This window comes from Balaenoptera ricei, chromosome 12 (assembly GCF_028023285.1).
Source record: "Balaenoptera ricei isolate mBalRic1 chromosome 12, mBalRic1.hap2, whole genome shotgun sequence".
In the NCBI taxonomy this organism is placed as follows: domain Eukaryota; kingdom Metazoa; phylum Chordata; class Mammalia; order Artiodactyla; family Balaenopteridae; genus Balaenoptera; species Balaenoptera ricei.
The window spans coordinates 51,101,514-51,114,727 of NC_082650.1; the positions used below are offsets into that span (position 1 = coordinate 51,101,514).

Consider the following 13,214-nt stretch of genomic DNA (forward strand, 5'->3'; position numbering starts at 1 on the left):
CTCTACCCTTCTCCCCACCCTCAATGCCCAGCCTCCCTCAGTCTCAGCTAACACCCCTCCACTTCTCCACTCACACACAAACCCACCACACTCCCGCCCCTCCTTTCCTGCTCCCTCTGCACTGTAGGGGCCGATTCCACTCCCCTTCTCTAAGGCCATTCCCTCGCCCTCTGAAGCATCTCTCCTCCTTGGACATCCAACTCATCTCAACCAGAGATTTCCCAATTGACACTGAAACATGCTCACAGCCCTCTGATTTTGAAACATCCTCACACCCTTCCCCAGGTTCCACCTTACGTCTCTCCTCTTTCTCACAGTCCAGCCTCCTAAGATGTCATCTGTACCCACTGTCTCCATTTCTTCACCTCCTGCTCCTCATCCATTCCCATCTGGCTCTTGTCTCCATCAAGCCACCTGAACCATTTTCACTAAGACCAACAATGACCTTTGCTCCACATCCAGCAGACTTTCTTTAGTCATCTTATGTAATCTCTCAGGAGCATCTGACACAGTTTAGCACTCCCTGCTCATATTCTTCTTGCTCTCACCAATTTCCCAGCCATTTCTTCTCTATCAGGTCATTAAATGGTGGCCACACTCAAGCCCCAGTCCTAGGACCTCATCTTTTCTTCCTATAGTCCTTCCTTAGGAGATAGTACACTTTCACAGCTGAGATTACCATATTTAGACCATTTGCTCCCTAATTTATATCTCTGATCCAGACCTCCTAGAGCTCCAGACACACATATCCAATTACCTATTTAGCATCTGTTCCTGGGCATCTCAAAGGCCCCTCAAATTTAACATGATCAAATCGTGTGATCTCCCCCACGAACCAAGGCCACCTCCAGCTTCCCCATTTTAGTAAATAGCACCACCACCCATCCACTTCCTCTAGCATTAAACATTCCGGATGTCTCTTCCTGCCTCACCCTACATGTCCAATCTATCACGAAGTCCTGTTGATTTTACTTCCTATCTCTCAAATCCATCCAATTGTATGCATCTCCACCACCCACCACCCTAGTCCAAGCTGTCATTAGCTTGCACTAGGACTAGTCTAGGAACTTCTAAACTGGCCTAGCCTCTTAATTGGTCTGTCCACATCCCCTCTGGCCCGGGCTTATTCTCCCTTCCATTTTACTCACTACTGGCAGAGGATCTTTTAGAAATGGAATTTAGATTATGTTATCCCTTCTCCCCTTTAATATCCCAAAGGGCTTCCCATTGCTCACAGAACAAAGCAAAACTCCATAAAAGGACCTACGTGGTCTGGCCCCTGCCTATCTCTCTCCAGTGGTTTTGAACCAAATGTGATTTTTCCCCTCAGAGGACATTTGGCCATGTCTGGAGACATTTTTGGTTGTTACAACTTGGGGGAAAGTGCTACTGGCATCTAGTGGGTGGAGGCCAGGGATGCTTCTAAATATCCTACGGTGCACAAGACTGCCTCTCACAATAAAGAATTATCGGGCCCAAAATGCCAATAGTGCCAAGGTTGAGAAACCTTGGGCTACTTTCATTTTGCATCACTTTCCTCCTGGATCACTGTGTCCCAGCCATTCATGTCTTCTTTTGATTTCTTGTGGGTGCCATGCTCCCTCTTGGCCACAGGTCCTTTGCATAGACTACCTATACCCTCTTCATGGAATTGCTGGAGCATATGATAATTCTATTTTTAATTTTTTGAGGAACCACCATACTGTTTCACACAAGCAGCTGTACCACTTTACATTCCCACCAACAGTACACAAGAGTTCCAATTCCTCCACATCCTCACCAACATTTGCTATTATATATATATATATATATATATATATATATATATATATATGTATATGTATTTCTTCTTAGTTGTTATATTCATGAGTCATTTAAACTATGGAACCAATAGATCCCAATCTTTTATCCCCCATCTATTCATTCTTATAACATAAATACTTTGTTAAGTAATCAGTTGTTGGATAGAATGCATTTATCTATAAATTTTAAGCAGTCATTATATCCTGGCTCTCGGGAGACACGTCATTTGGTTTGTGTATGTGGCATTGCCTATTGTATAACCATAGGAATCCCTCTGGAACCTTCACAAACAGGGCAGATGATCACCTGTGGGGATGGTTAATTGTCATTATCAGAAAGGTAGATCAGGGGTACTCTGTGGGAACTTTTGATTCTCTGGCTCTGATTTTTTACGTGCTGTTTTAAGTACACCAGGTGATTAAATACTTAATCTCCCTGAAGAGACTCCTCTTTAATGAGTTGCTCATTCAATTATAGATTTTTTATTTAAGCTGAAACTTAGAAATCTTCTAATAAGTAAAACCATGAGCATTTCCAAATAATAGCTATGGTTCATAATATTCCATCAAGAAGATATTTCATTGTTAAACATTTTTCTGATAGGTGGTTGTTTTTGGTTTGCTTTGCTTTTTACTATTCTTTTTTTTTTTTTTGGCTGCGTTGGGTCTTCGTTGCTGAGCACAGGCTTTCTGTAGTTGCGGTGAGTGGGGGCTGCTCTTCATTGCGGTGCGCGGGCTTCTCACTGCAGTGGCTTCTCTTGTTGCGGAGCACGGGCTCTAGGCGCGCAGGCTTCAGTAGTTGCAGCACATGGGCTCAGAGTTTGTGGCTTGCGGGCTCTAGAGCGCAGGCACAGTAGTTGTGGCCCATGGGCTTAGTTGCTCTGCGGCACATGGGATCTCCTGGACCAGGGATTGAACCCATGTCCCCTGCATTGGCAGGCGGATTCTTAACCACTGCGCCACCAGGGAAGTCCCTGCTTTTTACTATTCATTAGGCATAAAACTTTTTAATAATTAGGAGCTTCCTTTGACTAGAAGTTCCAAAAGTGAACATATTGTTTTTATGAAATGACAGGCACTGGTGGAAAATAGAAATGATGCTGAGAAAATTACATGTAACATACAAAAATTAAACAGTTTGCTTAGATTTATAAGCTAGCATGTCAGCTTCTGTTGGCATTTAGCTCCTATAGCCTGTTATGCAAAATGAGCTCTCCTCTGAGGAAAAAAGGGACAACTTAATGTGGTATGCTTTATCCACTTTACTGGAAAAGACCTTTCTTTCCCAGTGTTCTTGTACAGGGGAATTTTCTGAGACTTTAAAGAAATGGCTACCGGATTGAGTTCTGAAGCTGATGGAAAGCAGTAACAGTGTCAGGATGCCTACTGTAATGCCATCATCCACTTAAATGGTCTTTTTTTCCACTTTCCCCACCCCCAAGTCATGGTTCAAGCCCTTTATATAAGACATACATATTTCTTTCCTTTCCCTCCCTGACTTCCTGTGTCTGAAATGTACACTTATGTCCATAGGAGATGAACTGTGAAGACGAGATGGCCAAACTACCTCACATAGGGTTATGGCTCAGTCACTGTAATATTTCCTTTTTATTTTCATTTCTTCCACAGCCATGTGGAAGATCTTCCTTCTAAGGTCTAAGGTTTTTGTGGTGTAGAGAGTTGATCCTTCAATATTATTCTTGGAGGAGTGGCAAGAAAAGGATGGCAATAATTACCTGTTTGACTAAGGTATAATCTGATCTTTGGGATGATTCATATGTTTTTAAGCCTGCAAATTAACTGATGCCAAAATAACTATTTGAGTATAGTAACTATAGGAAAATTGGTGCCCATCATTAATTCTTTTCACTCTATTGATTTCTGCCATCATTTGTTAGTAAAAAGTTTAGGCCTTTTGGCAATGTAGACAATACTTCTCTGGCTAGCTTGCCTTTTTCTAAATCATCTTTTCATTAATTTCAAATAATAAATAGTACTACTACTACTACTACTACTACTACTACTACTACTACTACTATAACCCAGTCTAAGAACTCATCGAACTTTGTTGGGTGACTGACCCAATCCTTTGGCTACAATCTTTTAAAACGAAAATAAAAAATATCTTCTAGTCTCCGCCTCACCTGCAGAGTGATACTTTATCATAGCTATTTTATCATAGCTATTTTTTCTGCATTTGAATAGCATGATGTACTTTGCAAAGCACTTTCATTTATATTGTCTGTCTGTGACCTCACAACCATTCTGTTACGAACAGAACATTTCTTTTGTTCAACAAACATTTACTAGATACCTACTATGTGGAAGATATATATACAACTCCCTACTTCCTTTTGCCACCTGAACATCTATTAAGAATGGCAAAGTTTCAATGCCCTTAACCAAGATCCTGATCTTCCCAACAAACCTGCTCCAACCACATCTTAGATGATGGCAACACCAAACTTTCAGATACTCAGGCCAAAACTTTGGAATCAACCTTGACTTCTCTCTTTCTCTCATATTCTACATCTTAACTGCCTGGAAATCATAGTGGCTATACCTTCAAAATATATCCAGAACTTGACCATTTCTCATCATGCTGTTTTCCCAGATGCATTGTCTCTAGTTTGATCAATGTAATAGCCTCCTAACGAATTTCTGCTCAGCCCTTCAGTCTATTCCCAATACAGCAGCACAAGTGTTAAAATGTAAGTTAAATCACATCTCTCTGGCTCAAAACTCTCCAAGGGCTCCCCTTCTCACTCAAAGTCCTCAAAATGATCCATAAGGCTCTACATAACCTGTTCCACTCTTCCAATCTCTCTAACCTCATTTCCTAACAATTTCCCCCTCATTCACTCTAGCTGCACTAAGCTCTTTGCTGTTCCTGCAACACTGCTGGACACGGTTCTGCCTCAGAGCCTTCGCATTGGCTCTCCCCTCTGCCTGGCACTCTTCTCCCAGTCAGTCACATGGTTTGTTTCCTGATTTCCTTCAGGTCTTAACTCAGATAGTACCTTCTCAGTAGGGCCTTCCCTGATCACCCTACTTACACCTGGCAATGTCCCATCACCAACTCTCTATCCCCTTTTCCTTCTTAATTTTTCTCCACAGCTTCTACCACCATCTTCACCAGTCCACAAAGGCTATTCTATGATAAACAACCCCAAAGCTCAGTAGCCAATACTTAAAATTAATTTATCACTCAGGCAGAGCCCACTGCAGGACTAGTTGCTTTCTAGGCCTCTCTCTTCTAGCAGTGACCCAGGGATCCAGGATGTTTCTATTTTGTGGCTTGACATGCTGGAGCATCATGGATTGGCTCTTACATGCTTTGGACTGGAAGTGACACATCTCATTTCTGCTCACAGCCCTCTGGCGCCTCCCAACTGCAAGGGCCTAGGATGTCTGGAGAAGCTTTGGTGCCAAACCATTAGCCATTCTATATATGTTACTTACTTATTTATTTAATGTCTCTTTCCATTAAATAGTTCCATGATGGCAAGGATTTGTGACAGTTTTGTTTACTGCTGTATCCCTAGTGCCTACTATATTTATTGGTCAGAACATTTGTGGGGTGAATGAATGGGAGGATGAATGAATGACAGTCTCACAGACTGTGGGAGTAGATAAGCCAAGAGTTTTAGAATGAGCCAAGTGCTGTAATGTAGGTAGACAAGTCATAGGGAGAAGCACTCAGCTCTGCAGAGAGATGTAAGAAAGACTTCTCAGAGAGGTAATGTTTGGATGGACTTGAATAGAGCAGGCCTTTATCAAGGAAAGAGGAGGTGAGGGACAGAAGGGCCATTATGCACAAGACCCAGAGGCATGAACAGCTCTGCCCATTCAGAGGAAGGCCAGTCCCAGCTCTGTAAGAATGAAGGTATAGGGACAGTGGGGGGAAATGAGGTCTGAAAGGTTGGCAGGGGCCAGCTTGCACCCAGCCTTGTAAACTTCACCAAGGAGCCTGAACTTTACCTTGTGAGAAACAGAAAATTCATAAAGACTTCAAGCAAGGGAATAAATGTTATTATGTTTGGGCAAAGATCTGGAGAAATTTATAAAACAATGAGGAGTGCCATTTTCTTATTTAAAATTCTGTTCCTCACCAACCTTGGAATTAGTCCCATATCCTGAGGAGAGCCTAGCCTTTCATGGTCTGCTTTTTTCTGCAGCCTCATCTCTCACTACTTGCTCACAACAGTCTCTGCTACCAGGATGTCAAGTCCAGGCAGATCCTGAACACACTATGAGGTGTCAAGCCTATGTGTCTGAAGAGACATGCTCAAGGTCAAACAGCCAGGAGAAGCCTGCTGCCTCTCATTCTGGGGCCCTTTCTACCCTGCCACATGCTTAAAGTAGGCACATGGCAAAGTGTCCATGACAGGTTGTAGGGGCTTTCCTTTTCTGGTATTATCACTGAGCAAACGTGTGTTAACACTGGCCCCAGACTTTCCTCATGGGATCAAATACACTGGGCCCAGGGAAGAGGGTCTCCATCTCAGGGGTTTCTTTGATGTTAGCTCCCCTGGCTGGTAAGCCCAGTGATCTTGCTCCCAGTAGCCTCAGCCCTGGCCTGGTGAGATCAACCCAACAAATTAGCATCTGTTCCTTCCATCCTCTACATGGGAAAGAATCACATAGTTAGTCTGGACATTCTAGATTAAATGCTGACATGGCCACATACATGGAGTGCAGTAAACCACATGGTCCTATTAAAGACCCTGAAAGAAGGCCACTTCCTTGAGTTTCTCACGCTGAAGTAGTAGCTGCTGGCAGCTTCTTAAGGGTGATGTTATTCCTATCATTTATGAGAGCATAGGAAAGAAATACTGTATTACCCTTGAGAAGCTCCTCCTACAATTAACGGGACAGGATTAGGATTTGTCTCCCCTCTCCTCCTTCATTTTCACCCCACCCCATCATAGAACAAACAAACTGGGAGATGGGGTCAGTGGTAAGAAAGATCTTTTTTTAATCTACAGCTGTGGTGTAAGACAGGCTGGATATTAGCAACAGAAAGATGTGTTTGTTTTATGGGTGTGCTTGTTTCCAAAGTGTCTTAACCTTCCTCTCCAGCTCCACTGAGGAACATACTAACTGGACTTGACGAACCATGAACTAGGATCAAGGGAAGAGGGCAGAGGGGTAAAAAGGGAAGTCTGTGTATGGTGAGGAGATGGGAGGGGGAGAATTGTTAGGGAAGGAGACCAAAAAGAGAAGTCTCCCATATACTGAGTGAAAGTTGGACTCGAGGTGACTAGGTAGGAAAAATAAGGAAATGTTTTCTAATATCTAGAGCTGAACTGTTCAATACAGTAGGCTCTAATCACATGTGGCTATGGAGCACTTGAAATGTGGCTTGTCTGAATTGAGATGTGCTGTACATATAAGGTACACAGTAGATTCTGAAGATTTAGTATGAAAAAATATATATCTCATCAATGATTTCTTTATATTGATTACATGTTAGAATGATGATATTTTGGTTACATTGGGTTAAATAGATTACATTACTAAAATTAATTTCATGTTTCTTTATACTTTTTATAATGTGGCTACTATAAATTTTTTAATTATACCTGTGGTTTGTGTTATATTTCTACTGGACAGCACTGCTCCAGACTGCATATTAACAATAGTTGATAAGATTTCATACCCTTATAAGACATGACAATCATAAGTCAGGGGTCATACAAGCTTAAAATATGACTTATTTAGCAGCTAAATAGATTTTATTTTTCACATTTGTCAAGTTAGTATCTTTTAAGAAGATAAAATCCATATTAAACCCCACCTTCAGGAATAAACCTTCTAGAGATTGAGATGAAAATATTGCAAGAGTGTCTACGATATTTCAAGAAAATGTATGCATTTTCAACTTTACTCCCAAAGAAAGGGATTTTTTTTTATAGCTACTTTATTTATTTATTTAAGAAAGGGATTTAATATGAATTTTTTAGACTATAGAAAAACATATTCAAGAGATAGTAAAAGCACCAAGGGACAAGTAGGTTTTGGGAGGGATAGATTTTTCCCTGTTTCAAATTTTTTTCTACATTTGTTTTCTAACCTATTTTTTAAATTGGGGTTTAGAAAACAGGAAGGAGGCAAAAAAAAAAAAAAGTACCTCTAGCAATGTCAAGGAGGGGGGTCTTACAAGAGTTTCTCTGTAAGGACATGTGGTTCTCAGGATAACAGAAAGCGCCCCTCTTGCTCTCTTCACTATCAAGTGGACAAACCAGCAGCTGAAATGCCTTCCTTCCTTCCTATTGTGGTTTCCAGGGCTGAGTGTTCCCTGCCCATGTCCTGCTCTCAGGTGGACACTGCCTTTTATTGTGGGTTAAAAAGTCATTTCCCTTTTCACCACAATTTTTCAAAAAAGCTACTTCCCTAGAAACTCCCTGTTACCTGTTACTTCATCATGTTAACTGATTCCAGGTGCTAAGAAGAAGGTGGCTTGGGAGATGAGATAATCATGGAAGAAAAAATTGTAGCAGAATCCTCACCTTGTGCTCGGCAGATGTCCCATGGGCATAGTGGTGAGCGCTTAGGCCTTGCGAGGTGCCCAAGCCTCCTTTTGCCACATTTACCCAGGAACTATCTTCTGAGGTGGGGACCAGGCTCCCTGCAACCAAGGTAAGGCCTGAAGTGTTGATCGTCAGTGTTCGCTCAACAGATCTAAAACAGTTCAGAATTCCTAAGCAGATGCGCTGAAACAAAGAAAGAACAGGGTCAAGACCCTGCCTTTGCTGGCCCACCCTACAGAGTGAAACTTACTGGGGCCCCAGAAGCTGGCAGGTCAACCCTACTGCTGGAAAAGGAACACACCACCCCACAAAAGGCCTGGTTTCATGGAAGAATCAGAACAAAGAACAAAGTGTAAAAATGCATTACTACTAGAGTAGCAGGAAAGCCTGCCCCCTTTCCAGACAACCAAGCAATTCAGATACATGCAGGGCCATCCGCATACCTGCAGCTCCCTGATCCTCAGGTGGCGCAGATACAGAAAGGACAAGTAGGTCCCCCTCATCAGGACAGGATCCCTATCAATGGGCCCAGTCCCGTCATCCAAGCCCAGCAGTTGTAGGGCCACTGCATAACTGTACCTTTAGCAGGCAGGAAAAACAGAACAAATGCCTTTTTCCTCAAAGTGGTTCAAAAAATTCACATATACCATACTGAAGTCATTTTATTTAACTTCACAATAGCCACTTTTTAAAAATGTACTGGAAGGAAAATAATGGCTCTATATGTATAAATTTAAAAAGAAATTTCTCTTAGCATTCACTCTCATTAAAAATTCAGTCCTAGGGTGAAACATTAGTTATCTGGTCTGCTGTAACACTCTTGCTTTTATTTCAGCTTCAAATATTTTGGAGTTAATATGTAACCTACATATTAATCAGTCACTCAATTTTCTCCACAGTGTTTAATCCATTTCCTTGAGTCACCAATAAATGATTTAATTTTACCCTGTCTCTTTCTTCTGCTTGACAGGCTCATTAGCACACTGGCTAAGACTTATTTGTGCTGGGTCATTTTCATCTCGTTCCACTGAAAGATCATCTTCCTTCATGTTTTCATTCTAGCAAAAAAGTAGCATTACTTGAATTACATGAACATTCGCAATATTATTAACAAAATCAAAGTTGGGTCATCACAAAATTAAATCTCATGATCCAAGGCACATTTCAATGAACAAGTAGAACAGCATTATGATCCATTTCAACCTGACATATGAAAATCTGGATTTCTACAATAAATTAGAGGTCGCTGTTCTTACTATGATTCATCTTATGAAAAGAGGACACACATATTTGTAGATGTTTGGAACCTTGAACCTCTCTAATCTAGTCTTGTCCCAGGCTGAGAGAGATCAGTGGATTAAACCCCTCTACTTTTTAGCTATATGATTTAATCATCTAAAGTCTAAAGTTATTTTGTTTTTAACTACGACCAACACACAAACCTAATCTTAACTAATAAAGTCCCCAAGACTCTAAAGATAGACTACCAGTTTTTATGACAGGCAGTGGGGAAGAAAACTTTGGACAGGGATATTGGGAAGAGACGGTGAAAGAGAAAGTTGTCTAACTGGGTATCTCTAAGTGGCTTCCAATTCTGCCTGTGGGTAGAGGTAGCTCCTGTCTGTTTCAGGTAAGTATGTACATCAGTGTATTTCTGTGTAAACATCCCGCAACCCAAGGACTGGAAAAGACCCTAGGAGGTGACATGGTGCACTCCTGTTCCTTAATACAGGAACACAGGATCATCATCCCTCTGTTATTTAAAAAAAAAAAAAAAATTCATAGGAAATCCATGAAGGGGGTTGAATTTTGATAGTTTCTGTTTGACCCAGAATTTTGGGTGAGAGGGGCTCTACAGAAGCCTTTTGCCTCCGGGACTTATACTGCTCTTGTGTTCAGCATTGCCCGATATGGCTCCAGAGGGAAGCCTAGGAGTCACAGCTTTTCTCTGTGGGGTTGTGACTTTTTCAGCTGCTTCTAAAATTACCCAGAATTACACAGGAAGGAATAGGAAGTGATGTCAAGTTACAGTGAAAGACACTTGAAGGAATGACTGAACAAACCACAAAAATACTGTTGGACCGGCAGATTGCCAGGAAGAAAGGAAGCGGGCACAGCAGGCTAGGGTGAGTAAAGATAGACAGCCCAGCATCCTCCCGGAAAAGTGAACCAGCCACAGCCCACAGAAGCAAACTGCTTAGGAAATGCTGAAAGTCCATGAGTGTATTCCCCTAAGAGAACTGGACACAGCGCAGTTAAGCAGAGGGCTAATGAGAAACCAGAATGTCAATACCACCTGTGTTCATTCTCTCTTCCTGGGTAGGTTAATTCTTTGACATTTACACTGTCTTGTGGCTGGGTCTTTGAAACCAGAATGGCTGAGTTCATGTTTTTTGATAGTTCAGAGATTTCCACTGATTGCCAATCTCATTTTCTCCTGGAAAATTCGCAGGGGCAGTGGAGTGGGAGGTAGAGTGGAGGGAATAATTAGGGGGAAAGTAAGCCTATTATGTATTCCCCACCTGCCCAAATGTCTCTACGGTTTACTGTGTATACCCACAAAATAAAAAGACTAGAAGGATATATACCAAATGTTAACAATACTGTTGTTATATTTGGGTGATAGTATAATGGGTGATTTTTATATTCTCCCTTGAACTTTTCTATATTTCCTGAATTTACTGTGATAAATACATGTCACTATTGTCATCAGAAAATGTTTGTTTTTAAAATGTCCTACTGAATTTAATGACGAAAGCCAGGAAAAAGGTGTTTCATGTTTCCCTAAACTTCCTGTACATTGGAGCTACCACATACAACACCACTTTGGTGAGAGCACGCCACGTACTCACTATATTGCATTATCGCTGGAGATGGAGGGGAGCAGGAACACAGATGCGGAAAATGGCTGTTCCCTTCTTCCCTCCTTCGTGTGGCCAGTGAGAAGAAGCAAAAGAAGAGGCAAAGGATGCAGTGTTTTCTGCCATTTCACCACTCCATAAAGTTAAAGAACAGCGGCCAAGTTAAACTGTATCTTTAGAAATATGATGGTCAATAGCAGTATTAAATGTCTGTAACATAGCCATTTTAGTACACAGGTGTTTTTGAGAAGAATGGAATTGGACACAGTAACAGAATTACAGGTCTGGGAGTATCTACGCAGGGCTAGCTGGTCCTTCTTCTGATCAGGACTACAGTTAAATTATCTTAAGTTTTCTTCAAAAGAATATCCCAAAATGCAGTCCATTTGGATCAGAATTATCTCTTTCTAGTTATACACCGTTGTCAATTAACAAGGACATGAAAATCTGATATTTCCTCTTTAACTCCCAAACCCAGATCTTTAAGTGTATGTGGAATTAGAATTGTGTTTAAAGAAAAGCCTTCAATGCTAATGGTAAATACAAAACATTTTAAAACTCTCTAAAGAGAGGTTAATGGCCAACAGTATTTACTAAGAATTTTTCAGAAACTGTTCTGAAGTTGCACTACATTTAGTGTCTGTATTCTCTCAGAGCTGTCAAAATGAACAGTCCTCTGAGGTTTGCTTTCCTTCATGCAGAAGGCCCTTAAGAAAGTTATTTTTCATAGGGTATTGGTGTTCAGAATCAGGATGCTGCTCAGCTTACATGTGCTAAAATTCATACTTGACTGCTATGTGCTTGCAAAATAGTAACAGAGCTTTTAAAATTCATATCCACATTCCTGTGACTCCTCCCAGTTGCCACCTTTTCCTTAATCCTAATCTCATCTGACTAGTATTCAACATTCAGAATGGCAACACACTACTATTGGTGCTCTGATACTGCATAAAGCGCTTGACCAAAGCAGAAATACTGGAGGAGGTCACAAAGTAACAGCCACAGGAAAATGTGAAGGAAGGTAGAAAACTATTGGTTGTTGCCTCAGGATTTCCTTTTTAAACCCTGGGCTATTTTCTGTTCCCTATTTGGATAGCTCTTCTCCAGGTTGTGTGCATGGCTGACTCCTTGTTCATCAAATTTCAGCTCAGATGCCCCCGACTCTGAAAGATCTTGGCTGACCTCTCTATCAGAGGATGCTCCTCTCTACCCCACTGCCCTCTACTGCTTGGTTTTCTGCATGGCACCCACACATTAGAGATGTAGATTTACTTCTTTGTTACTCGTTTATTGCATGTTTCTTTCCTTAAGCCCAGCACAATTCATGGCACAAAACGTAGTACCCATGCAATTATCACTGAATGAATGAATGGGAAACTGGAAAACTTGTATGACACTAATATGTAGGGTAATCTGTGTGTGTGTATGTTATGTTTCTCCCCATGCTCCACCTCTAGGAACTATAGATATTCTAAGTCTCTTTAGGGTCTATTTACCATAAATCAGCTTGAAAATACAGTGTTCACATTTTTCTCCCTTTGGTCAATTCCAAGAACAACTAGCCAGTAACTAGCCAGAGGAAGTGGTATTCTTTCCCTTCTTTCCTTCCTTCCTCCCTCCTCCCTCCTCCCTCCTCCTTTTACCACTATCGGCCCCCAGGAGTTTAGTTCCCCCTACTCTCATAGCCAAGGAAGAGAACAGATTTGTGGTGATGGCCCTCAGATGTTAATACCAGAACTTCCCAGGTAGTTTCATCAGCATCATTGACTGTCAGGCTCCTAGGGACAGAGGTCTTGTTCAGAGATACCTGGGCTCACTCTGCCTTCACCCTCCTCCTTTCTTCCCTATTCCCTGTGTCCTCCCCCACAAGTTTGGTTCAAGAAGCAGAAGAGTCAGATGTTTTAAAATTTCCCTTTGTTAGTAGAAGGTCTTCTTGAATGCTGACACATACCTCTATGTGAAATGGCAATGGACTAGGAAAAATGTGGCTGTTTTCTCAACTCTGGCAGGATATTAGC

At 41.5% G+C, this 13,214-nt stretch overlaps 1 protein-coding gene across 2 annotated transcripts in view; it reads right to left on the reverse strand.

The window, feature by feature from the left end:
* LOC132375998 (putative uncharacterized protein C6orf183) overlaps nucleotides 1-13,214 on the reverse strand; it is a 74,855-nt gene that overhangs the window by 8,643 nt on the left and 52,998 nt on the right. For both annotated transcript variants that reach the window (XM_059941446.1, XM_059941445.1), the window contains 3 exons: nucleotides 9,281-9,393; nucleotides 8,779-8,914; nucleotides 8,315-8,518 (listed from right to left, as the gene is read on the reverse strand). In XM_059941446.1, coding sequence (XP_059797429.1) covers nucleotides 8,315-8,518; nucleotides 8,779-8,914; nucleotides 9,281-9,393 — 453 coding nt within the window. The remainder of the gene's footprint in view (nucleotides 1-8,314; nucleotides 8,519-8,778; nucleotides 8,915-9,280; nucleotides 9,394-13,214) is intronic.